The sequence below is a fragment of the Candida orthopsilosis genome, assembly GCF_000315875.1.
Source record: "Candida orthopsilosis Co 90-125, chromosome 1 draft sequence".
NCBI classification, from domain to species: domain Eukaryota; kingdom Fungi; phylum Ascomycota; class Pichiomycetes; order Serinales; family Debaryomycetaceae; genus Lodderomyces; species Lodderomyces orthopsilosis.
The window spans coordinates 625006-649973 of NC_018292.1; the positions used below are offsets into that span (position 1 = coordinate 625006).

Sequence of the window (24968 nt, forward strand, 5' to 3'; positions counted from 1 at the left end):
TTAAAATTTTGGAAATTTGCAGACACTTAGTAATTAAATCTCCCTACCGCCTTGAACCAATGATACGAACACAAATACATATATGATGCTACGATATTACAATATACCGAGGTTGCGACAGTTGCGACCGAGATACAGCTTCAAGATTTGGTACAATTTTATGATAACTAGGACCATTTCTACACAGCATAAAATCTTCGATGAGGGTATGATCCAAGAGGTACAGAGTCAGCCTGTGCATGATGCAATACGAGAACACTATCATCACCAAGAGCAGTTTAGGAAGAGCTCAATATCAAATTATAATTTTCCATCATATGAGGCCATTGACCCACCAATGACACCACCGATTGATTTTCACAAAATTGTCAACGCCAATAAGTATAAAGTCCCGCAAATCGGTTCCTTCGTTGAATTTCAAAAGGGGAACCAGATGAAAGTGGGAGTGGTTATTCATAATGTGATGACCCGATTTGATGAAAGGTTCAATCATGTATTGGTGTTAACCAATGATAACGAAATTTTACCGGTGAAACCTATAAATATCAAATTCCACTTGTACAAACTCATTTCCGATGTATTCGTTGAGTATGAAAAAATACTACATGAACGTCACAATCAATCTCAGTTAGATCGCCAGAAGCTAGTTTCGCTTGTAAATAGGTTCCTGACAGATACAGCACAATGCAAACGACAGATACTGTCTTCAATTGACAGAGTTTTCAGTCAGCTGTCAGAGGATAAGATTCGCCCTATTTCTTTATTGGATATTATAGACGCTATGGAGCTCAAAGAATCAGATGTGGCAAGGATCACCTCATCACTTTATAATCAGTTGGTACTACTATATGCCATTCATGCCAATTTAGTCGACTCTTGCCAGTGGGTGGTACCTAATTATGTTGGAGATACTTCTTCAAATGTGTTTTTATGGGAACATTCGAATAACTACCATTCTTCATCTCAGTATTTTGCCAATACACAAAATGTTTGGCTACAAATTTATCGATTCACACAGCAAATGTCCAGCGTTGAGCGAATAGCGGAAACCAACAGTTTTATTCAAAAGTTGAAACGATTACCCAAAGAGGAAATGAATGCATACTTGAATGTCTTTGAGGGGAGACATTTTCGTGACATTCTTATGGTGATGAAGTTTGCCGTTGTTTATCCTCATAGTGCTATTATAACGGAACTTGGAAAACTAGATGTTTTTGATAACCCACCAACAGCGTCGCAGATATACCGGTTACTTGTTGAATTGAAAATATATGATGAAAGCACCTCAGTCTCTGATATTTATTTATCACTGGGGCTATTTGGAACTCCAAAACAATTGAGTGTGACACAAGTGGATCAGTTGAACCCCAAAGCCCCAGCTTCTTTCAACATCAAAGACAATTTCAAACATTTGAGGACAAACAGAAGCTACTACCAGGACCACGTGATATATGGGTTAATTGATGACGAAAAAGACGATGTGGCCAGTTTTGGAATATCAATCGAGTCATTAAATTCTAGGAAGCATCTCATCAACATACACATCCCCGATTTGATCACTTATATTTCTCCTGATAGCAACGCTTTCAAATCTATATTTCAAAATCGAACGATAACTGAGACTTTGAGTCATTTACACGATAATCAAGAGTGGGATTCTTTGTACCTGGAGAAAATGATACGGGATAGGAAATTCCATAACTACAGCATTTTTAATGAGAGGGAAGAAATATGGGGCGACGTCATCGATATGGAACGAGGTGTAAATATAAAAAGACGAAGTATCTCAAAAGCTACATGTTTAACAATCTCCTTTGAGTTCAATTCATATGAAACAAACCCATTCGAAGCGTTTGATGGTAAAGTGTCAGTAAGCTTTGACTCTGTAGCAAATGTGAATATCAAAAACGTCAACAAGAAAGTGTTGCAAGATTGTCTTACTGGACAATTGGAACCGTCATTTTTCAAGATGCTCCGGCGTAAACAACGGCCTGAGACTGATACTCATGGTCAAGAAAACATATTGAGCAAGACAGACATTCATAATATTAATTACATTGGCGGTATCTTGAAAACTTTTCAAAAGGTCAGGGAGCTTGAAGGTGCAGCAATTCCTCTGAAGGAATTGTCTTTGTTTAAGAATACCAGTTTGAAGACTACACAGATTGAAACAAAAGACGGCCTAAAAGCAGATATTGTCAAACCTGACTCATTATCCACAACACCACAAGCAGACTTTATGCACAAAGAGGCAAGAATATTCAGCGGTTGCTTAGCTTCCATGATTTGTTACCAAAATCAAATCCCACTTCTTATGAGATCTCAAGATTTAAACTCGTATGAGTTTGAAAACGATAGTGTGCTTGTACAACATGAAAACATCATGATTCCTGTTTATGAATCTCAAAAATATGCTCATAGCATTATGGCGAAAGATGAATTGGGGTACATTTCCTCAAATGCAAAAATCATTTCCAACAATTACCTCGCGCCAAAACACACAACGGCTGATAATGAACGTAACGTACCACTAGGTTTATCTATGGGATATGCAGAGATTTTTGATATATTCCGATCCGGAGAAGCCCTCTTCAACCAATTTCAGCTTTTATCATACGTTCAAAATGATTACCAAAGGACAATATTGAAGAAACATAGCTACTTGGAGTTTGTTGAGAAGTTCAACCACTTGAAAAGTCGTGGCTATAATTTGAATGGTCCATTTCCCGAGTACAAGCTTAATCTGTTGATAAACTCTTCAAACGCTAATGATTTGAGGACAGTTTGGCAGTACCGGATGTACAAATTTTGGATCCTCAACTGGCTCCACCAAAAACAACTCGACAACACATTACCGGAAGATAGCAAATATGAAGGTATTGCCACACATATCGAGCAATTTGGCTCACACAGAATATGCAAAGCTTACTGTTCACAGCTAGGAATCGAGGTAGATGTTTTGGGCCCACTTGATCAAGACATCAAAATTGGAACTACTTTGGTTTGCGTTGGTATACTATATCTAGATCCCATTAGTGGTTTTTGCATGCTAGATGGTAGAGGGGATATTCGTATATAGCTATTAATCCTAATTCTTGTTAGCAGGTTACTGTGTTCTGTAGGATAATGCTTTCCAATCTGAAGTCTAGATTGTTTATTAGTCATAAGGTCCATACACACAATATTTGCAACAAAATTTTTTTTTCTCATCCAGGTAGAAAGCTGATTCATTAGGGTATCACATCGGTACATCTTCTAAACAATATGGTATGTCTGGGCTCTTTCAGATGTGATCTCAGTGAGTACTAACTATCTAAAATTAGTTGCAACCTGTTCAACCGTCAATTGAGACTTTGAAGAAAACCATAGAGGCCAACTCTGATTCACCAAACCCACCAAATTTGTATCCAATCTACAAGTACGTGAGTCATAATGATATCTCGGTTCACCAGGCCTACCTCAGATTGGCCAACATCAACGACAATAACAGATCACCCTCTTTCCTTTTTGAATCATCTGTGCATGGGGATACTGTTGATCGCTACTCATTTATTGGTATCAATCCATCGAAAGTGATAAAGACAGGGGATGATCACTCTAAATTCAGTGCCGATTTTTGTGACGTAGATCCTATAACTGTGCTAGAAGAGGAACTATCTCATCTTCGACAAGCATCATTACCTGGTTTACCCAAGTTTAGTGGAGGTGCCACTGGGTATATTTCCTACGACTGTATCAAGTACTTCGAACCTAAAACAAAGAGACCATTGGAAGACGTCCTTGGGTTGCCTGAAGCTGTATTGATGTTCTGTGATTTGGTTGTGGCATTTGACCATGTATACCAAAGATTTCAAATAATCTATAACATCAAAGTCGATCAATCTCATGATTTAGAAGAGGAATATAAAAGAGGAGTATCAAAGATCGATGAGATCGAGAAGCTTTTGTTTAGAAATGTCTCAAATGAAGAGATATTTCCACATCAAGGGCCAATAAAGTTGAATCAAACATTTACTTCCAACATTGGTCAAGAAGGTTACGAAAAGCACGTTTCTACTTTAAAGGAACACATTTTAAAAGGTGATATCATCCAAGCAGTTCCCTCACAAAGAATAGCTCGTCCCACTGAACTCCACCCTTTCAATATCTATAGACATTTGAGAACGGTGAATCCTTCCCCATATTTGTTTTATATTGACTTGATTGATTTCCAAATAATCGGGGCTTCACCTGAGTTATTGGTGCAATCAGATACTAATGGTAGAGTTGTTACTCATCCAATTGCCGGTACAATTAAGCGAGGTAAAACAAACGAAGAAGATGAAAAGAATGCTGAAATTTTGAGATCCAGTTTGAAAGATAGAGCGGAACATATCATGCTTGTTGACTTGGCACGCAATGATGTGAATCGTGTTTGTAAACCTGAAACTAACAAGGTAGATAAATTGTTAACCATTCAACGATTTTCACATGTGATGCACTTAGTTTCGGAAGTTAGTGGAACCTTACGTGAGGATCAAACTAGATTTGATGCGTTCAGATCGATCTTCCCCGCCGGGACTACTAGTGGAGCACCCAAGGTGAAAGCAATGGAACTAATTGCTGAGTTGGAGAAGGAGAAAAGGGGTGTTTACGCTGGTGCTGTAGGTCACTGGGGCTATGATGGAAAGACTATGGACACTTGCATTGCATTGCGCACAATGGTGTTTAAAGATGGTGTGGCTTACTTGCAAGCAGGTGGAGGAATTGTTTTCGACAGTGATGAATACGAAGAGTATATGGAGACCATGAACAAGATGAGAGCAAATAACAACACGATTGTGGAAGCGGAAATGATTTGGGCTGACAAAGTGGGCACAATTGAATAAAAATGTATATATTGTTTAGGATAATTGGAGATTCTCTTTTGTTATCATTTGTAAGCTGCTCTGCTATTGATCTGTGGCTTCCACCGATACATCAATCTGATGGGTAGGGTTATGCTTATGATATAGCCTATAGCACTACTGTGGTGCATGACCTATTGGTTCTTGTGACACAAAAGTCACTAGTCACATGACTTGTTACCAATTCTGCAACGGTTACGCCCACACCGCAGTACGTTTTCTTTACTGAGAGAGAATTAATTTTCGTTGAATTCAAAAAGTTGTTCAAACCGATGATCATCTTGTACAAGCTCCCATTGCATTGAAAAAACATCAGCATATAATAAAGAATAGACAAAACTTCACGAGTGAGAATATTAGATACTATACTCATTTTACCTTACAAGATCATCATATAGTCTTGAGCGTTACGTTCGACATCGCTTTGTTCAAACATTAGTCCTGTTTCTGTGATACTGGATCGGGCTTATATCGTTAATGAGCTCAGCAGAATTAGACATTGTTGCTTCTGGAGATCAAAAGATTATCACAATGGAGAGGGATGAAGAATCTATGTCTCCTGAATCTTCACTATCTGCAACTCATGCTTCACCCACATCATCACAGAAAGCATCCAGCAGAACGCCAACTTCATGGGATGCCGAAGATGATGTCCTACTAATGCACTTGAAGGACCGTCAGAAACTAGGCTGGAAAGCCATTGCAAGTCACTTTACCAACAGAACTCCAAATGCCTGCCAATTTCGATGGAGGAGATTAAAGTCAGGAAATTTAAAAAATCCACCAAAGTCGGCAGCCGCATTGGGGGATCAATTTAAACAGAACCCAACGATGTCGAGTTCGGCGTTAAAGAAAAAGACTCAGCCGACTGCACGAACTAAGACCGAAACAACGGACACGGAATTCGCTTATGAAGCAACTCCAACAGGCGGATTTCAAGGCTTTGATAACAGCATTTCTTCTGCATTGGCTGGACTTAATGCATTGTCAAACTCACCTTCTTACATATCGAGTCCTGCTGCAGCAACCACTCCCAAACTACTGGCAGCTTCTCCTGGCGCTTATGTCTCAGGACGAGCAAATCTGATTACCAGTCTCAATCACAAGTACGAGGGATCTCCGGAATCTGAAAATCCTTTGGAGACACTGAGCCGAACTGGAATCGTGATCCCTGGAACAAATGGATCTGGTGGGTACTATGCAGATGTATCGGTTGACCCCACAATGAACTTGCCTCACAATAGGACACACCCCGAAACACCATCTTCACTCACTCCACGAAATTCGACGTCTAATGCAAGTGCGCGCAACAGAGACAGTACAAGTTTGCATCCGCGCGATCACAACTCTGGCTCCATTTCAGTGGCTGCTGCTGCTTTACGCAATAATTCAATTATTCAATTCACAAATGACGAAAGAGCATCAATCCTGTCTATAGCGAGGGCATCAATATCTTCATTACCCTCAAAGTCAATGAATATTCCTCACCACCAACTGGGGGCTACTTCTTTGGCTCATCTACCTGTTCTCTTTGGCGGTGCGGGAAGTATAAGTGGACCTTCGAGAAATTCGAGTGTAAGTGGCGCAGCAGGTGTTCATCAGACAACAGTTTCAAGTTTGAGAAATGGGTCCTTGGCCGGCCCGAGCCTGGGGTATTACTCTAGATCAGGGTCTGTCGTGATACCCCACAATACTGATAAGTTGGACGAGCCTTTAAAAATTGATAAGGAGAAGATCGAGTCTAGTAACAAGAAGTTGCAGAAGATGAAAAAAAGCTTGCCATCATCAAGCCATGCCAAAAAGAAGCAAAAAAATACCAAATTGGACCTCCCGTGGACGATGGAGGAAGATGAGCTTTTGATCAATAGGCGTAATAGAGAATTGTCTTTTGCCGAATTGTCTATCCTACTACCCCAGAGGACTGAAGGAGAAATTTGGGCACGTATAGATTATTTGGAAAAATTGAGGAACGGAAATGATACATCTTCAAGTGGGAGAGACCGAAGGGGAAATAGACAATCATCTATAGGATTAGATGATGTTCATGATTTGTACGATGATGACGACGATGACGTGATAGGGGGTATTGGTATCGGTGTTAGCGATGATGATGATGATAATCCATTGATTGATGACGATGATGACAACAACCTTGGAGAGGTGAGAGGAACTAAACGAAGAGCTAGCTCTGCAATCAACCCATTAGTTAGACGTCCTATTCGAAGATAGGTTTCATGCATTTCTATAAAGTATATATATCATTTCTAATACAACTTCAATTCTCCTGTTATCTGATCTAGAACTTTTTTCGGTGCTGGGCCTAGACCCAAAACAGTCGCACTTCCAGCGGCTATTTGCGTTCTTCCAGCATCGTGTATTATACATGCGTTGATTCCCAAACTGATTGCTTGTGCATAAAGCATATCCATTTCTTCTTGATTTGGTACTTGTAGGGTTATTTTTGCTTGCCCATTGCCATATTCCCATCTCCTTACCATTTGGGGATTGTAAGCATCAGAATTTGGATTGGTGATTTTCTTATACAATGATAACGTAGCATGGGAACATTGAGCTGCAGCCTTCCCTTTGCCCATTTTGAGATCTTGCCTTACCACAAGAGTCATCCTGACCTCTCCAGGAATATCATTCAAGGCCAATGAGTTAATATCTAAATCTTCCTCTTCTTTTTCATCTTCTTCATCAGTTTCGTCTTGGTGACGTCTTGCAGCGAGATCAAAGGATTGCGGCCACTTACTTGCTCGAGAACTAGAGCTTTGAAAAAACTGGCTGGTGTAAAATCCCGTTACAAAAGACAAGACACTAATGGATAGTATCGCTATACCAAAGTTGGACATGCTTGTATCTTATTGAGTTTCTTTGCGTGTGATCATCGAAAAGTTCCTTGTTTAATTTTTTTTTTCGTCTCTTTTCGCGATTTTGTGTCGATTCTTGAATTGATTGTCAACATTGCAAGCTTCTTCAACCCTTCGAAGAGGAATTCTGCAATCAACTCAAAAGTTTTTCTAAACTGCTTGTCATCCTAAGCTAGAACCTTCATTTTCAGTTTCCTCTTCTTTCCTTTTTTTTCAATTTTATTCGAATATTTTCTCCAGTTTTGAACCCTTGAGTCTCGTGTCAGTTCCCACTCACTTTCCATCCTTCTTTTCAATTCCTTTTCCTCTCTCATTTGCTTCAGCATTTGGTTCTTCCTCGTTTCCTCACTAACTTTTGCCAACTTCTCTAACTCCAAATGAGCCAGTTCGTTTTCAATAATTTCATTCACTTGAGATCTAATTCTAATATTTGCTGGATCATTGAAGCTCAGTGGTGTATCATCAGATTGGAATGTGACGTAAATTGACATCAACCTTTGCTTTTCCTTGAATGCCTGTTCGTCCTTGTTTATCGTGCCAAGAACGTTCCGAGCCCTTTTAAGTCTATCAAATGCATCTGAAGCACGAGGATGATCTGTCTTATCTGGATGTATCAACAATGACTTTTTTCGATATATCTTTGTAATCAATTGCGGAATATCATCAAAAGGAGTCGTCAATGGATTGATTTCGGTGATTGCGAAGAAATCCTGCTCATTGCAATCAAGTATTCTGTCAATTTCCTTATTCCTGTTGAGTGCGGACTCTTCGATTGAAAGTATTCTCTCGAGATCATCAGACATTGTTTGAACGTAGTAGGACGAGCATAAGCATAAATCTGGAGAAGATTCATTTTCAATACAATGATTAATTTTTTTTTTTTCGCCTATTTGCATCAATAATCCTGAACTCTATGAACCAGTTGTGCAAACGCTTGATAAGAAATATGAGCTGGAGACCGAGATATTTCGATATAGGTGTGAACTTCTCAGATCCCATGTTTCAAGGGTGTTATAATGGGTCAACCAATCCGAAACATCCATGTGATATTGAAGATGTAATCAGCAGGGCCCATTTGTTCAATGTGGATCGAATGTTGATTACAGCTTCCACCATTAAAGAGAGTCGGGACCATTTTAGATTGTGTGAAAAGTATCGAAATCAATTTAACTCAACTGCAGGTGTCCATCCATGCTCAGTTGCTAGTGAATTTTACGTGAAAGAAGGAGATAGTTATACAGAGGAGTTGCGATCTGATGTTGATGAGAAGCTCGCGGAGTTAAGAAGGATCCTCGTTGACGGATACCAACTGGGCAATGTGAAAGCATTCGGAGAGATTGGATTAGATTATGACAGACTACATTATTCTAGTAAGCGTCAACAACTTCATATGTTTAAACGTCAATTGGACATACTACATGAACTTGACTTCAATCTTCCGTTATTTCTACACATGAGGGCTGCATGCGATGATTTTATACAAATTATCAAACCTTACATAGATGACGGTACTGTCAAAAATGGTGTGGTGCATTCATTCACTGGGACAGAAGAAGAGTTGAATAAATTGCTTGACCTTGGTTTCTACATAGGTCTTAATGGATGTTCATTAAAAACTGAAGAAAACTTGGACGTCGCATCAAAAATACCGGTTCAGAAACTTATGATTGAAACTGATGCACCATGGTGTGAAATTAGAAAAAGTCATGCTAGTTATAAATTAATTTCTCCGTATCCAAATAAATTTTACCCGGAAATTGAGACGGGGCAATTGAATGAAGCCAAATCCCAGTTTAAGCTAGATGATAACTTGCCCTTTCCTGCTATCAAAAAGGAGCATTATACAAAACATGCGGATTTCGTTCAGAAAAGAATTGAAGATTATCGAGATGATACTTCAACTGAGACTAGAATTGGTTTACTTAGCAAACCAATGATCAAATCTCGCAATGAACCAGTTCAAGTCGGTCATGTGGCTGAAGTTCTCTGTAAGTTACGTGGAATTACTGATGATTCAGCTATAGAAAATTTTATAGATACAGTTTTTGACAACTCAGTAAAAGTTTTTCATTAAAGTCATGATATATAATACAAATTAACGATCATTTTTTCATTTTCTATATCTACTGCTTTTAGAAGAAGGCTTCGGTATAGATTGCTTTACCCTAGGTAATTTGAAAGTCCCCTTGGGACGCCCCCTACCACGAGGCCTATTGTCTCCCTCCAATACGTTAATAGTCCTTCTCTTGACAGAAGAAGATCTTGTTTTTGAACAAATTCGACTCGCATATCTATCTTTATCTTCAACATACGAATCAGAGTCAGAATCAGACTCCAACAAATTTACCGGTAACGATTCATCAGCGTCTAGACTCTCATCACTTCCCTCTTCCTCTTCATCCTCCTCCACTTCGAAATCATTGTCTTCAAAACTAGACTCTTCCTCAACATCAGATTTTAATGTTTCTTCCGCTTCAAAAATGTCAGCAACTGCCTCTAAATCCACTTCAACGTCCTCTCTAGATCGTCTTTTAGGTTTCATTTTGACTTGAGTGTTAGATGGCTTGCATTCAAGAAAATCTTCAATTTCAAAATCTCTTCTCTTTCTGGAGGTTTCGGCACACATCGCAACTTCCTTCCACGCCTCTTCCTCAAAAGAATATGGATTATAGATATCGTCTTTTAAAAACGCGGCCACCTGTGCGATACTATTGTGAGGAGTATTTTGTTTTGTGCCTTGCGAGAGTGCTGGCGCAGAATTGATACCACCACTTGGACCAAAAAGCATTGGCTTCCACAATAGTTTAGTATAGTCAAGCTTCGCATACGATTTTGCTTCCCATTTGGCGATGACCTCATCTACGAAGGCCCAGTTTACCATAATCGCAAATTTTGTTTCTTCTCCATTTTGTTTCCAATGAAGAGCGTGTAGTTGTTCTAATGCAACAACTACATTGGCCGGGGTCATTCCAGTCATTTTACACAACACGCTAAGCGATACGTTGAGACCACCCAGATCACGATATTTCTGATAGAGTTCTCGTAGCTTGTAAGCAATGGTCACTTTCCAATAATTTCGATAACTTAACAATCCTAAATCACTCAATGGCTTTTCCGGGGTCCCAAACTTGAACTCATTCCGTGTTAGCAAATAACTGAAGTCAATAAGTAAATTTCCATATCCCTTTCTTTGGTATATTGGTAGTGTTAGTATACATGAAACATTGTAGTCCAGGTTATTCAACTTTTCCTTTGAAAAGTAGCCCACAAAGTGATGTTTTGAAGGCGTATTTGGGTCCCTCTCTGTTAAAACGTAGAAGACAAAAGGTTCCACATCATAGTACAACGTTTTTGAGTTTAAGAATAATTTTGCTAAAAGACAAATGTTTTGACAATAATTTATATTCTTCCGTCCGTCAACTTCCCATACAGACACATTTGAATCTCGGTAAATTTCGGTGCCGGGAGGATGATGGTTTGAGAAGTTACAGTTTTTTAAATGATGCCGCCTGTACGAAGTCGGGGAATTCATGTACTTTAGGCAGTATTCACAAATGTACAAGGTTTCGCACTGTGAGTATTCCTCAGGATATGGAGCAATATACCAGGTTTCTATTTCGTGATCTCTAAACATTATTTTTTTGATTTTTGATTTATTCAAGGCGACGGATGACGGAGTCGACTCTTTTATCACCTCACTCGACGTGTGGAGAGGTATTTCACCACTATTAATTTGTGAGTTCTCAGAGTTTGCTCTATTGCGTAACTTTATACCCTCGATTCGGAACCTTTCAAACTTTGCTCTTTCCTCCTTTGTAGGGTCTGTGTCATTTATTATACAGTCAGGGTACCCAAGTACCCCCTTGTACGGTAGCTCTCTCTTTTTCGATTTGTATTTGATAGTCACAAAATAGTGATCTTCATTCTTATTTACATTCACTCTTCGTCGTATTTTCTTCTTCGGCGAATCCTGTACCACCTCGCGAGTTTTCTGAATCATTCTTTTGAGTGAATAATCACTAGCTGGCTTCAACCGGTGACTACGCTTCTCTAGATCATTTGGTGTGATATTCGAGTATACATGATTGTTTGTGATTTTTAGTTGATTTAGTAGATGCAGTACCATGATAAAAGCATTGTTGAATGAAGTAATATCAGCAGAAGTAGGTTGTTCAATGAAAATAATTCCTCACTTATCTTTAGAACCTTTATCCGAAACTATGTATTTGTCCACAGACGAAATGAACTTCAACCCAAAGATAAGCTGAAAATCAATGTTGTTGTTTTTCTCTTTTTCATCGCACACCAATTTGGGGAGATCGCGCATAAGAAACAAAAAAAGAAAACCAATTATCAAAAGTGGGTAGCATCGTATCAATCAAGGTCAACCCATTAAATCGTGACCAGTGATTCTTGACAAGATATCATTACGTACATTGATGAGATGTATATTATCATTATCGGGCCAATCCACACATGAAATTTAGAAAAGAACACTTCACAGTGGTAAATACATTCAAATCTGAGTTTGAATCTGTTGAAATTTAGAAGAATTCATCTGATCTCAACATTTCTTTATTTCCGCACATTTTTCAGAATTGAGATAAGAAAGATCTCACATAGCATTGAAGCGTTTGAAAAGTAACTAATGTATTGTCATGCCGTCATTAGATACTCATCCATGTTAAAACGCTCAAGGCAAGCAGTTCAAAAGAAGCCAGCGTTTCTTTTCGTCTCCATCAATTAACGAAAAGAGTTTTTGGCTTATCGCTTGTGATAAAAGAATACACAATGAGATGAATCTTTGTGCACATATCTTTGATTGAATTTTAAACAGTCACACGGCTTCAAGTTGTCCCATTGCGGTGGGGGGCTTCTATCTAGCAAAGTCAAGAGAATAAACGTGATTTTTCCAGGTCTTGGAAAACGCAGAGATAAATCGGTATCGGTCGATCTTGATTGTGGTGCTTGTATCTCTTTTATAAGCAACTTCAAAATAAGGTTGGGCTCAACGCAAAGTGCCTATGCAGTTGACACTTCGATTCTGTTACATGTCTGTCTGACGAATTTAATATAAAATAACTCGGCATTGAAGGCCCGATCTCCGAGCCAAGAGCCTCGCACTTATCTATGGCTGACATCATTATTGGAGCTGCTCGATACTCAGTATCCTGCACCGTTACACGTAAGAACAACACGCACCTATAACCCTGCGCCATTAACATCAACAAGATGGTGCATGTTGCTAGAAGTTTGGCACAACCAAGTACTAGAGAGCAACAAGACGAAGTAACAGCTGTCCCAATGACAAAGCTTCTGTTTCTCATTGAACAAGATGATCTACTTATTTTCCTCAAAGAGGTCCACCCTTATAGTTACATTGGGAAGCCATAGTCGCATGAGTGGATATGTTCACGTAATGAATTTGGAATAAAGAACAAAGTCAGTCCTGGCCAGACTTGTGGATAGAGTTGTGGGGATCACACTGAAATTCAGCGATGAAAAGTTAATTCGATTGAGCTCCACACTGGAAACAAACTACAATCATCATTAATGCTACGTAGAGCCATGCGGCTGGTGCTGATGTTTTGAGAGAATTAACAGTCGTTGTAGCTTCTGGGGTAAAGGTAAAACTTTCCTTTTTCGTCAATGCATGTTTACTAAGGCTGTTATAATATCCGACTAGAATATGGTAAACTTTATTTGACATTCTACTGGACCAAAGTTTTTCTTTGAACATCTTGGAGAGATTATTTTCTTTTTGTGCCAAAAAACCGTTTTGTGGCTTAGATTATCACCCACTACCCCACCCGTGCGAAAACACAATAATGCACTCACACGAATGAATTACTTATGAGAAACTGAGTGAAAGAGTTGAAGAGATAAGATGAACAAGCTTTTTGTGGTGGTGAATTGCTTGGCATTCCTTTATAGTGTTGACAATAATCGTGGCTCTGATTCTGTCTCCAGGCTGCAAGTTTCAGTTAACAACGCACTTAAAAAATAAATAATCCGCCAAAACCTCCACCAAAAAGCACCACCAGTACTATCATGAAATACTACTTAAATCGCACCGCGGTTCCACCATATGTTTTTTGAATGCTGTGATTAATCTAAAATTTTCAGCAACACTTCACAGAACAATGTCTGATGAAGAGAAACAACAAATAACGCACGATGACTATAATTTTCCACCAGGAACAGTCCATCTTGTTGATATGCATGGAAACTTGGACGTGAAAAAAGGGGATGGTAACATTATCTTGCACCCCCAGCCTACATCTAACATCAACGATCCATTAAGATGGTCCAAATCGAAAAGAAACTTACAATTTGCTTTGCTTTGGTTCTGGGCTTTCATGTTGGCTCTTACTTTGAGTTTTATGGGACCGTTCTTTGCAGATTGGGTTATCGAGTGGAACACAACGTATAACGAATTAGGTGTTGCAGTTGCTCTAGGATTTTTAGGGCTAGGTGTTGGTGTCTGTTTCATTCAACCAACTGGGTTGAAATTGGGAAAGGTATTCGTTTATAATATGGGTACTATACTTGCGATTATTGCATGCGCTATGGGCTCCCAATCAAAAAATATTGGCTACTTTCATGCATTCAGAATTTTGGCGGGTTTGGCTGCATCCCCTGTTGATACCTTGGTTGAAATTTCTGCCAACGATTTGTTTTTTCAGCATGAAAGGTCTACTGCATTCAGTTCGTTGATTTTGGCTTTATATGGGGGTACTGATTTAGGTCCGGTGGCTGCGGGATACATTGCAGACAGTTTACATTGGAGTTGGTGTTATTATATCCAAATCATTATTTACATCCCTTTATTAGCGCTTCAATTCTTTTGGATGGAGGAAACTACATTTAGACGTTCATCGAATGAGGAAGAAGAATTAGAAGAGGAAATTCTTGCCCAAATCAAATCACATGAAACAGGCCAAGTCGCCGATATTGCGTCAAGTGAACAAAAGGACAAAATTGATGTTCTGGTTGAATCTAAATCAGATGAAGAAGATCAAACCAAATTAACCTACTGGCAAAGACACAAATTGTATCACACTGAACACAATGACCAGAGATCTTGGTTGTGCATTTTCATGAGACCATTTTACTTGGTCATGTTTCCTGCTATTGTGTGGAGTGGTATGATCTATGGTTTCCAAATGTTTTGGTTATCTCTTGTTATAAACACCCAATCAGCGATATATTCTGTTGAACCTTATAACTTCAGTGTGAACAATGTCGGTTTGACTACTATGGGTCTTTTCATCGGTAACGTGATTGGAATGTTTTATGGAGGACCATTTGTGGATTGGTTTGCTATTAAAATGGCTGAACGCAACAACGGTATTATGGAGCCAGAACATAGGTTGCATACCATGCTTATTCCTACAATTTTCAACGCGGCAGGGATATTAGCCTACGGTTTGGGATCTTATTACGGTATGCACTGGGCTATTTCAGTTGTTGTTGGTCAAGGTTTGATGGGTTTTGCAATGAGTTCCTCTGGGGCAATTTGCTTGGTCTACGCAGTTGAGTGTTATGAGAAATTGGCCAGTGAAAGTCTTGTGTTAATCTTGTTCATTAGAAATATGATTGGTATGGGATTCTCTTTTGCTATTTCCCCTTGGATAACTGCAGAAGGTTTGATGAAAACCACTTATGCTATGTTTGCACTATCAGTGATTGTTAATGGAAGTTATATTTTCTTGACTTGGAAAGGGAAAGCAATCAGGCGTTGGTCGAAAGCTCGGTATGAAAGGATCAGTGTTCCTTCTTACGGAGAGGTGTTCAAGAGGAGTAAGTGAGATTAGACAGGTTCTTTATGCAATTATTTATTTCTTACATATGCTTTATTTTTATTGTGAAGTATTATCTTGACGAAAATTCTAACTACTGTAGAGCCTATAAAATATCAACCTCATCATTCTCAACAACTGATGTTTTAATTTTTAATAGCAATTGGGTCTTTAACTTATCAAGCTTGCTGAATTTGTCATAGTCAAACACTTTATCGGAATAGTCCTCCACATCGCCGTTGTTGATACTTTCCAACAACCCCACAATTAATTTGCACTCTCTAGTTTCTGGCCAATTAGGATCGTCTTGTGAATACTTTTCCATCCTCTTCTCTGTTTCTACCACATCTTCCGTGCACAACACACACAACAAAGATTTGAAAAAGTAGTCTTTTAAACTCCATTTTGTCAATGAATTATTCAACAGATTTTTAATCACAATGTCGTATAGTTCAATAGCCTTTTTATATTCGTTGCTCGCTGCTGACAAGTCTGCACATTTAAGGAAAGCTTTATTTGAGAGAGCTTCAGCATTGTCTGTAGTAAAGTAGTCACCAGCCTGCTCGTAACTCTTGATGGCATTTGCTGTATCCCCAACATTCTCATACAATTCAGCCAAGTCCATGGTAAAGTTTGCAGCTCTTCTAAATTGCCCATTTTGGGTCAAAAAAATGTGAATTGCTTGCGACAAGGCACCAATGGCATTCGTGGGAGAAGTTGACTTGTAACACTTGTAAGCTTCCACCAAATGGTTAGCAGCATCATTATGATTACTCAAGCTTTGTTGTACTTCTGCTGCTTTCATGAATTGATTTCCAGCCTGGTTGAAATCTTTCTTCAATCTATAGCTATTGGCCGCCTGAATATATAAATCAGTTGCGTCCTCTTTACGAATAGATTGCGACGAGCCAGAAATGAACAGAAAAAAACCCAGTTGGGGTTTAAGTAGCTTCTCTGCCTCGGCGATCAATTGTTTTGGGTCTGACATGATGGGATTTAGTTGTGAATTCTAAGGAATGCTAGGTGTATTGGATATTGCATTCCCTTTTTTTTTGCTCTGATAACTTCGATGTATGCTACCAAAAAAAGTGTAAACAACAAAGGTAGGTAACATTGAAGGGGTAACTAATCTGAAAATGAGTTCGACACCCAGAGTTAGATTCCAGCGACTTCAAGTGCTTGGTAGAAGAGCAGTTGAAGAGGTACTCAAAACATCATTTTCCGAAGAGCAAGTCAAACAATGCTATCCCAATATCGTTGAGTCAGAGGCAGGTGCAGCGAAATTGGAAACTGGGATAACGCGGCTTCAGGAATATCTTCATGATAGCACTGTAACAGAATTCAATCACATATATGATGAAAACTCTTTACCACAGAAGTTGGATGAGTTAGACGAACTTATACACCTGGCCCAAGAGAGGGAACGAAAAGGTGGACACGTGAATGAAGAGAAACAAGTAGAGATTGAAAAATTGCCAGCGGATGATATCATGAGTTCAATGGTGCTCAGTGAGAAGAAGGATGTCTTGGGAAAGTTGAGACTAATTTATGAACAGTTGTGCAATGATAATGACGAAATGCTACGATCCTTGGATGAGAAATCAAAAGAAAATGAAACTTTTGCTGGTAAGATTTTCGAAATTTGGGAACCTATACTACGCCAGCAAGATGTGATACAAAGGGGTTCAATACAAAATGACAAGTCTTTATACATGTCCACCAAATAATATATACAGATGAGAGCCTAAATAAGATTCTCCTTTTGCATGATTTCGTAATTTCTTTTGGCCAAATCATGATACTCGCTGACTCTATCCCGAAGTTTCTTTATTCTCAAGTTCTTCCTCTTGGTGCTTTGAGTTTCCTTGACCAATATCTTGTCACCCCATACCTTGTATTCTTGTAAGTATTGTCTTCCCATGTTGAACTCGGCGGTAATAACATCATCAGTCAAACCCAACTTTGCGATTGCATAATAATATTTTTTGGGATCCTGTCTTTTCAAATAACGCAATATCTTCTGCCTATACTGAACCAATTCACGGACGATTTTTGTAGTGGCATGGTCATTCTTGTTCTCCTTTACGTGTCTCATTCCAAAATGGATCTTGACCGTCATCACGGCTGCCTGAACTTCTGGGGATGCAGTGTCACCAGGTTCTCTTTGTAATTCCTCACGCGCATACTTGATTGCCAATTTCTTCTTGTCTTGGTTGTTGGTATTTTTCAAATTCAAAATAGTCAACACAGCTTTCCTTTTATTTTCTTCGACTTGTTGTACCTCTCGGCGTATTTCTTCATTGCTTGATGAGTTTTCAAGAGACAACTTCTCTGCTGCGTACAAGAGCTTCTCCATTTCTGAACGATCAACCTCATTAGCCAAATTTGTGTCCTGATCTTCAACTTTTTGCATAATTCGGGAGAAAAATTGACATTGAGGGTCACCCAAGACAGGATCTACCTGAAAGGGAACATTCTTTGCTTCATACTGCTTCAAGGTGTTGACATCTCGTATGATTTGTTTCTTTAATCTTTTCTCCCTTCTTCTCAACTTCTTTTCCTTCTTTTGAGGGGTTCCAGGATCTATAAATTGCTTCGCGGCAAGCTTTGGACCAAGACTTATACTTTTCAATGAACCTGTCTGAGATAGTAAGGGTCTCCCTATGGAAAACCAACGAGAGGGCAACTTATACATGATGAGTTAGGTGTCAGTAGTATAGAAAGGTTGGACTGAAATTTTTTTTTTTTCGGATTTTTTCTTTCGTAGTTGTGCAGTCTTTGCCCTGTTGAAGTATCACGTACTTACTTCAACTTACGTTATTGACTAGAAGCTAGTGTGGCTTCCTATATTGTAGCGACTACTTCACTTTGGATTTAGAAAATGTAATGTGATCTAGTGTTGTCAATTTTAACCTCATTTGTTGATGTAGAGAATGCATTTGGAGAGCAACATTAGCCGTAATCACGAAACATTTGTCTTGCAGGAATCCTGAATACACAGCTCAAAATTTTGAGCACCCAGACTCAGTGGACATCATTTAGGGATGTTCTATCTTATAGTTTATTGACCCGTTTCATCCCCTGTACTACAATTACTTGACTGTCGCTACCGTCTTCACAGAACAATTTAGAAAATTTTTCGCATTCTTTTTTTACACATTCGGAAACTTGCCTCTTCATCTTTCTAACTATACTACAACTATGCAAAGAGCTTTACTGCAATCAATAAGGAGAACGGTTCAAAGTCGTGTTGGTTTAGCCCCTTCTGCACTTAGATACTCGGTGTGTGTTCCACGTCAACAATTCGTTCGTTTTAACTCCACGAAGCCAGAGGCAAAAGAGACTACTGAATCCACAGAAAAGGTCGCAGAGGAGGCAAAAGAGAAATCAGAGACCGAATCTGCAGAAAAGACAAATGCTGGCGAAGCTACTGAAGATCCTGAATTTAAAGAGTTGAGAGAGAAATTGGAGAAGAAGGACAAAGATTTAGCCCTTATGAAGAACCATTACGCTAAAGCTAGAGCCGATTTCCGTAGTTTACAGGAGACAACAAAGAAGGAAGTACAAAATGCAAAAGATTTTGCATTGCAAAAACTTGCAAAAGATTTATTAGAGTCAATAGATAATTTCAATTTGGCATTGGATCATGTCAAGGAAGACACTCTCAAAGCCAACGAAGAAGTTAAAAACTTGTACGAGGGAGTGGACATGACAAGGAACGTTTTCGAGAAGACATTGCAAAAGCACGGTATTGAAAAAATCGAACCATTGGGAGAGAAGTTCGACCCCAACTTACATGAGGCCACTTTTGAAATTGCCCAACCTGACAAGGAGCCAGGCTCCGTTTTCTTTGTTCAACAAACTGGCTACACTTTAAACAACCGGGTTTTGAGACCTGCCAAGGTTGGTGTTGTCAAGAGCGAAGACAACTAGGATTCCTCACGTGTAACATGAAAATATTAACGTCTTGTATATAAATAAACTTTGTATAAATTCTGGGAGCCATGTTAAATCTTGGTCCCGAATGAGTGTCAAATATACGTCTTCAATTTTTAGTACAATTCAAAAGTTTTAGCAAGACCGCTCTCGGTTCCGTTTTTCAATTTTCATATTGTGTTAGTTTTCTTTGGTGACTCACTCAATGGAACTCTCCACGGCGAATTCAGGTCCTTTTGATCGAATTTTGTGTCAGGTTAATTTTGTTAACCGCGCACCATCGATAGGATAACTATCAAAATTTTTGATTTTTTTTTTCATCTTTTTGACACTTTGACAGCTTCTTTACCACAGCATAAAATACATTAAACGATGTTGGCAGTTAAATCATCAATGCGTTATTTCTCAACTACAGCTCCAGCTCTCAAGACCATCAAAATTGGGTTGATCCCAGGTGACGGAATTGGAAGGGAAGTAATACCAGCTGGTCAAAGGGTTTTAGAAAGTTTACCTTCGAAATATGATTTGCAGTTTGAGTTTGTACAATTGGATGCAGGTTATGAATTGTTCAAGAAAACAGGAACTGCCTTGCCAGACAAGACGGTGGATATTTTGAAGAATGAGTGTGATGGTGCCTTGTTTGGTGCTGTTTCCTCTCCAACTACTAAAGTAGCTGGTTATTCTTCCCCAATTGTTGCATTGAGAAAGAAATTGGGCCTTTATGCCAACGTTCGTCCTGTTAAGTCCGTCAAAGGAATTGGAAGACCTGTTGATATGGTCATTGTCCGTGAAAACACAGAAGATTTATACGTCAAGGATGAAAAGACGTATGAGAAAGAAGATGGAACCAAAGTTGCTGAAGCAATCAAAAGAATTACTGAAACTGCGCTGAAAAGAATCGCAAAGATGGCATTCGACATAGCTGTTCAAAGACAAGCAATTAGAGATGCATCATCATCATCAAGTGAACAACTCCACACGTCACCATCAGTTACTGTCACACACAAATCAAATGTCTTGTCACAGTCAGATGGTTTGTTCCGTGAATCATGTAAAGAGGTATACGATGCAAACAAGGAGAAGTATAAAGATGTTGAATACAAGGAGCAAATTGTTGATTCAATGGTTTACAAAATGTTCAGGGACCCAGAAGTATTTGATGTGGTTGTTGCACCAAATTTGTATGGTGATATTTTGAGTGATGGAGCTGCTGCTTTGGTCGGATCATTGGGTGTTGTTCCATCAGCTAATGTTGGTGACTCTTTTGCCATTGGTGAGCCTTGTCACGGGTCCGCTCCAGATATCGAAGGAAAGGGTATCTCAAACCCAATCGCTACCATAAGATCTACTGCTTTGATGTTAGAATTTATGGGGTACCCAGAAGCTGCCGCAAAGATCTATGAAGCTGTTGATGCAAATTTGGCTGAAGACAAAATCAAGACTCCAGACTTGGGTGGACAATCATCTACAAATGAGGTTGTTGAAGATATCATCAAAAGATTTTAAATTATGTCTATAGCTATTAGTAAGGATTGAATCTTCGGCTTTTGTTTTTATGTGGTTTCTTGTGATGCTTCTTTGTATCTGACTTATTCTTAGTCTTACTAATCGAAACTGGAGGAGTAGATCCAATCGAGTAGTATTTAAGAGTCCCGGGTAACTCCCAAAGTTTTACTTTGCCATCTTCACCGCAAGTCAAGCATTGTGTCGTGTTCGGTTTGATTAGGACATCTCTCACAACTTCTTCACTGTGTCCACCAGGAAAGCTAATACTCTTTGAGTCTTTGAATTTCTCCTTTTTAGGGTTAAATGGTATGATGGATAGCTTTTTTAATGAATTTGCACCATATGCTGCAAACCCACTAGGACTGATGTCTATAACATATTCATTGTCTACCCACTGTTCTCTCAAATCTCCTTTATCGACATGCTTTGGGCCCACCAATTCTTCATAATTTGTATCATTCAAATCGTGAAACAAAAGTGTTTCGATATGGGTCAAAACAGAAATTCTTGATTCTGTTACAAAATGACACGAATGGACTGACCCAAAATTAATGACTTGATGCAATGCCTCATCCTCGTCTGATTTTGATAAATCATAAATGTTTACGTAGCCATCCGTCGAGCCTGACATCAAGTAATTGCTAAATGTTGGATGGAACTCGAGTGCGGTAACATCATCGTGATGTGAATCAACAAAGGACTTTACCAATTGAGCTGAATTCCTCAAATCCCAAATATGCACCTCGGCATCGGCACCTAATAGTTCTGTGCCTCCAGCCAATAAATTACCTCGCAGTGCAAGTGATAAGAAGTTAGATCTTCCATTGCCCAATGTTGCCTGACTGCTGCCCACTCTAACGTCCCAAACTTTAATACCATCAGTGGAGCAAGTAGCTATTAGGTTATCATCAATCACTTTCATGTCATTAATGCTTGTCTCATGCGCCAGCTTTATATTAATTATCGGCGTGGACACATTTTGCAATGAGTAGCCAAACAAGTCTCCACTACTCGTTGACGCGGCAAAACCTTCACCCACGAATCCTAATTTCAAAACCCAATCGTCTGCATTATTGGCAGACCAAGTATATTTGCATGTGGCCATGTGGTGAAAGATGAGGGAAGAACACGAAATGATGCTAAGAAAAGCGAAAAAAAAAAAAAAAAAAAAAAAAACATAGATAAACAATAGTATATAGAAAGCTGTAGAACCAGACACACTTAACAATCGAGTAATCCCTCCACGATGAGTAGTTTAGTGAAAAAGGGAAGTCAGTTTACCCCAAAGCTAAAATATCCAATAAGAAAGAAAGCTACTCCGAAACCTACTGCCACTCCTGAACCTTCCCAAAAAGGAACTTCTGGCACATCAGATCCACCATCCAACAAGGCTATATCAGACCAAGTAGGTCCCCCACCTGCCACACAAAATGGCAAGCCAAGGTCATCTTTTAGTATCAAAGGAGCTGCTACTAGTGGAGCTGTTTTAGATGATGGTGTGGATCCAATAGACAATCTGAAGCCACAAGAATCGGCCATTGCAGATAGTTCAGATGAAGACGACGAGGCGCTCAGACAACACGCCCAAAGTCTACGTAGAACCTCATCGCGAAGATTATCTGGAATAAACCCTGGATTTAGAAGTCGGTCGGCGTCAGTTTCACATCGACCCGGTAACGAAGATGCACAATCAGCTGCAAGAATTGTGGTACCTCAGCCCAAATCCATAAAAAGAAGAAGATCGCTGGTAAGCTCACGGAATGCCAAAAGAAACTCTGTGGTAGTACCAGCCGCTGCTATTGCTCCCACACTTAAACCTTCACTGGTTGTAACAGCTTCAACTACACCAACCGTTGGTCATTCCCCAACACCATCTTCATCGTCGAGCACCACATCCAGGATTTTGAATTCCAATGTTAGTCATTTGTTTCCTGCATTAAGAAGCTCCGCCGCTCCACTTAGCAAGATTATGAACAATCCTGAAACTGAGCTGCTATCACCAGCTCTCGTCGATAAGACAGATGTGAACGTGGTGAGCAAGGAATTTGTTGTGGGAATTGATCCTAGGACGAATAAGCTACGAAAATTTAGACGCAGGGATGCACCGAAATCTGAAGTTAAAGAAGAAGAGGAAGATTTCACCAGGGTTGCTGACAAGCCGTTGGATGATTTGGTTCCAGTAGCGCCAGAGAATTTGGTTACTACCGTAACTAGCATCAGCCAGATCCCAACTGGTATTAAAGAGGAAGACTTGGAATTGTATGGGGAGCTTGATTTTGATTATGAGGGGATGACAATGGCTGACTTGTGTAAACCAACTTTAAAAATCGGTAATGTTAGTTCCAGTTTCAAATTGGCTCAAGAGGCAGAAATACAATTGAAACAGAAGAAATTACAGAGAAGACTAGATAGAATCAGAGCAAGAAAGGATAGAATATCTTTAGAAGAAGCAACGTTGAAGAATGAAGGCAAAACTGACGAAGAAATTCAACATGAAAAGGAAGGTAAGAAGCCAAAGTCAGGAACTGACTTGATGAATTTTGATGAAGAAACACCATCAATATCGTCAGCATTACAATTGACATTAGTTGATGGAAAGATCGGGTTCAATGAAGAATCTGCAGTTGTTGTGAAGCCTAGAGCTGATGCGTCTGGACGCACAGTTGAGGATTCAAACCCATTTGCAAACCCAGTCACTTCTACGACATATAGCAAAAGAACATACACGGACAAGTGGACGCCTGATGAGTTGAATGAATTTTACCAAGCCTTGAGCATGTTTGGTACCGACTTTTCCTTGATTGCGCAATTATACCCACACCGCACCAGAAAACAAATCAAATCCAAGTTTGTTTTAGAAGAGAAAAAGTATCCTGAAGTGATTGAATTGGCATTGAAAAGGAAGCTACCGGTAGATTTCAAAAAGTATTGTGAAGCAACAAATAACGAGATTAAGACTATCGAGCAGTATAATGAAGAGTTGAAGAGAGTAAGATTAGAGCATGAACAAAGTATGAATGCAATTGCAATCGAAAGAGAAAAGGCGTTCAAGGAAGATGCTGAAGCGAATAGAAGACGAGAAATTGAAATCAGAACAGGGTTCACCGGATCCAAGCCAATGACAACAGCCGAAAGGAGGAAAGAGTTGCGAAAGAATGAAACGGTCGTAGGTACTATTGATGACATAAAACATCGTTGAGATTGTATAGACTTTAATGAAACAAGGAAGGAGTCAAATTCATGCACGTGCGAAAAATTGACCTCTGTAAGTTAAATTCACTATATGTGCGGATAAAACAATGTAAAGAATAATACAACCTCAAAGTAGAATTATTGAAAACATTTTTCACTTGAAAGTGTGTCATTATACGATGCAACTTTGATGTCATCCCCGAAAGACTTTGTGTTGGAGATCACACCTCCCACTGAGAATGATGTAACGTCACTAAACTCGTTAAATGTGTTGAAGTTTTCGGTCAAGCAACGAGTCCCCCCACTCATATATCGGACACGGTACTTTCTTTTATGCGGTTCCACTATCGGTCTTGTAATTTGTGTAGCATATAATTACAAGGCAATCACCACGGTGTACACTTTGTCTGTCATACTAATTCAGGTAGTGGTGATTGTGTTGCTTCTTTTTGTTCAAGAGCCGCAAGATACTTTGACGATCATGAAGGGAATTGGAGCGCAGTTAGAATCCCACAAAATAATGTCCTTCCAAAGCAGTAACACCTTCATTCCCATTAACAACATAATCGATCTAGTTATACACGAAGGATTTCATAATTATGGACAAGTTATATTCTACTTGTGCTTTTTAACAAAAAATTTCCAATTGGAGAAACTGGCAAAGGATGATGTAATACAGGTCGTATTTGGTGAATTTTTACCAAGGAAGGACGTTTTATTGAAAGTTTGGAAGTTGAGTAGACAATTGCTTTTTGGTGAAACAAAAAGGTATT

At 39.2% G+C, this 24968-nt stretch overlaps 16 protein-coding genes across 16 annotated transcripts; 10 read left to right on the forward strand and 6 right to left on the reverse strand. All coding sequences in view use genetic code 12, as the record gives it.

Annotated features, from left to right (window-relative positions):
- Positions 1 to 82: 82 nt before the first annotated feature.
- CORT_0A02860 (hypothetical protein) lies at positions 83 to 3079 on the forward strand (the record flags this gene model as incomplete). Its single annotated transcript, XM_003866068.1, has 1 exon — positions 83 to 3079. The coding sequence occupies one exon, from the start codon at positions 83 to 85 to the stop codon at positions 3077 to 3079; it is 2997 nt and encodes a 998-aa protein (XP_003866116.1).
- A 185-nt stretch (positions 3080 to 3264) lies between these two features.
- Positions 3265 to 4868, forward strand: CORT_0A02870 (Trp2 anthranilate synthase; the record flags this gene model as incomplete). The annotated part of the gene is made up of 2 exons (XM_003866069.1): positions 3265 to 3267; positions 3324 to 4868. 2 exons carry the CDS (start codon positions 3265 to 3267, stop codon positions 4866 to 4868), a joined length of 1548 nt encoding a protein of 515 aa, XP_003866117.1.
- Positions 4869 to 5363: 495 nt separating this feature from the next.
- CORT_0A02880 (Dot6 protein) lies at positions 5364 to 7115 on the forward strand (the record flags this gene model as incomplete). Its single annotated transcript, XM_003866070.1, has 1 exon — positions 5364 to 7115. The coding sequence occupies one exon, from the start codon at positions 5364 to 5366 to the stop codon at positions 7113 to 7115; it is 1752 nt and encodes a 583-aa protein (XP_003866118.1).
- A 35-nt stretch (positions 7116 to 7150) lies between these two features.
- On the reverse strand, positions 7151 to 7741 carry CORT_0A02890 (Pth2 protein; the record flags this gene model as incomplete). Its single annotated transcript, XM_003866071.1, has 1 exon — positions 7151 to 7741. One exon carries the CDS (start codon positions 7739 to 7741, stop codon positions 7151 to 7153), a length of 591 nt encoding a protein of 196 aa, XP_003866119.1.
- A 185-nt stretch (positions 7742 to 7926) lies between these two features.
- Positions 7927 to 8655, reverse strand: CORT_0A02900 (hypothetical protein; the record flags this gene model as incomplete). Its single annotated transcript, XM_003866072.1, has 1 exon — positions 7927 to 8655. The coding sequence occupies one exon, from the start codon at positions 8653 to 8655 to the stop codon at positions 7927 to 7929; it is 729 nt and encodes a 242-aa protein (XP_003866120.1).
- Positions 8656 to 8672: 17 nt separating this feature from the next.
- On the forward strand, positions 8673 to 9833 carry CORT_0A02910 (Ybl055c protein; the record flags this gene model as incomplete). Its single annotated transcript, XM_003866073.1, has 1 exon — positions 8673 to 9833. The coding sequence occupies one exon, from the start codon at positions 8673 to 8675 to the stop codon at positions 9831 to 9833; it is 1161 nt and encodes a 386-aa protein (XP_003866121.1).
- A 36-nt stretch (positions 9834 to 9869) lies between these two features.
- Positions 9870 to 11885, reverse strand: CORT_0A02920 (Sas3 protein; the record flags this gene model as incomplete). Its single annotated transcript, XM_003866074.1, has 1 exon — positions 9870 to 11885. One exon carries the CDS (start codon positions 11883 to 11885, stop codon positions 9870 to 9872), a length of 2016 nt encoding a protein of 671 aa, XP_003866122.1.
- A 2017-nt stretch (positions 11886 to 13902) lies between these two features.
- On the forward strand, positions 13903 to 15570 carry CORT_0A02940 (predicted membrane transporter; the record flags this gene model as incomplete). The annotated part of the gene is made up of 1 exon (XM_003866075.1): positions 13903 to 15570. The coding sequence occupies one exon, from the start codon at positions 13903 to 13905 to the stop codon at positions 15568 to 15570; it is 1668 nt and encodes a 555-aa protein (XP_003866123.1).
- Positions 15571 to 15667: 97 nt separating this feature from the next.
- Positions 15668 to 16549, reverse strand: CORT_0A02950 (Sec17 protein; the record flags this gene model as incomplete). Its single annotated transcript, XM_003866076.1, has 1 exon — positions 15668 to 16549. The coding sequence occupies one exon, from the start codon at positions 16547 to 16549 to the stop codon at positions 15668 to 15670; it is 882 nt and encodes a 293-aa protein (XP_003866124.1).
- Positions 16550 to 16697: 148 nt separating this feature from the next.
- CORT_0A02960 (Nnf1 protein) lies at positions 16698 to 17288 on the forward strand (the record flags this gene model as incomplete). The annotated part of the gene is made up of 1 exon (XM_003866077.1): positions 16698 to 17288. The coding sequence occupies one exon, from the start codon at positions 16698 to 16700 to the stop codon at positions 17286 to 17288; it is 591 nt and encodes a 196-aa protein (XP_003866125.1).
- A 17-nt stretch (positions 17289 to 17305) lies between these two features.
- On the reverse strand, positions 17306 to 18256 carry CORT_0A02970 (Mrps28 protein; the record flags this gene model as incomplete). The annotated part of the gene is made up of 1 exon (XM_003866078.1): positions 17306 to 18256. The coding sequence occupies one exon, from the start codon at positions 18254 to 18256 to the stop codon at positions 17306 to 17308; it is 951 nt and encodes a 316-aa protein (XP_003866126.1).
- Positions 18257 to 18762: 506 nt separating this feature from the next.
- On the forward strand, positions 18763 to 19494 carry CORT_0A02980 (Mge1 cochaperone; the record flags this gene model as incomplete). Its single annotated transcript, XM_003866079.1, has 1 exon — positions 18763 to 19494. One exon carries the CDS (start codon positions 18763 to 18765, stop codon positions 19492 to 19494), a length of 732 nt encoding a protein of 243 aa, XP_003866127.1.
- Positions 19495 to 19869: 375 nt separating this feature from the next.
- Positions 19870 to 21003, forward strand: CORT_0A02990 (Lys12 hypothetical proteinomoisocitrate dehydrogenase; the record flags this gene model as incomplete). Its single annotated transcript, XM_003866080.1, has 1 exon — positions 19870 to 21003. The coding sequence occupies one exon, from the start codon at positions 19870 to 19872 to the stop codon at positions 21001 to 21003; it is 1134 nt and encodes a 377-aa protein (XP_003866128.1).
- Positions 21004 to 21019: 16 nt separating this feature from the next.
- On the reverse strand, positions 21020 to 22108 carry CORT_0A03000 (hypothetical protein; the record flags this gene model as incomplete). The annotated part of the gene is made up of 1 exon (XM_003866081.1): positions 21020 to 22108. One exon carries the CDS (start codon positions 22106 to 22108, stop codon positions 21020 to 21022), a length of 1089 nt encoding a protein of 362 aa, XP_003866129.1.
- Positions 22109 to 22249: 141 nt separating this feature from the next.
- On the forward strand, positions 22250 to 24202 carry CORT_0A03010 (RNA polymerase III transcription factor (TFIIIB) subunit; the record flags this gene model as incomplete). The annotated part of the gene is made up of 1 exon (XM_003866082.1): positions 22250 to 24202. The coding sequence occupies one exon, from the start codon at positions 22250 to 22252 to the stop codon at positions 24200 to 24202; it is 1953 nt and encodes a 650-aa protein (XP_003866130.1).
- Positions 24203 to 24385: 183 nt separating this feature from the next.
- On the forward strand, positions 24386 to 24968 carry CORT_0A03020 (hypothetical protein; the record flags this gene model as incomplete). Its single annotated transcript, XM_003866083.2, has 1 exon — positions 24386 to 24968. A coding segment is annotated over one exon (583 nt), but the record flags the coding sequence as incomplete, so codon positions are not given.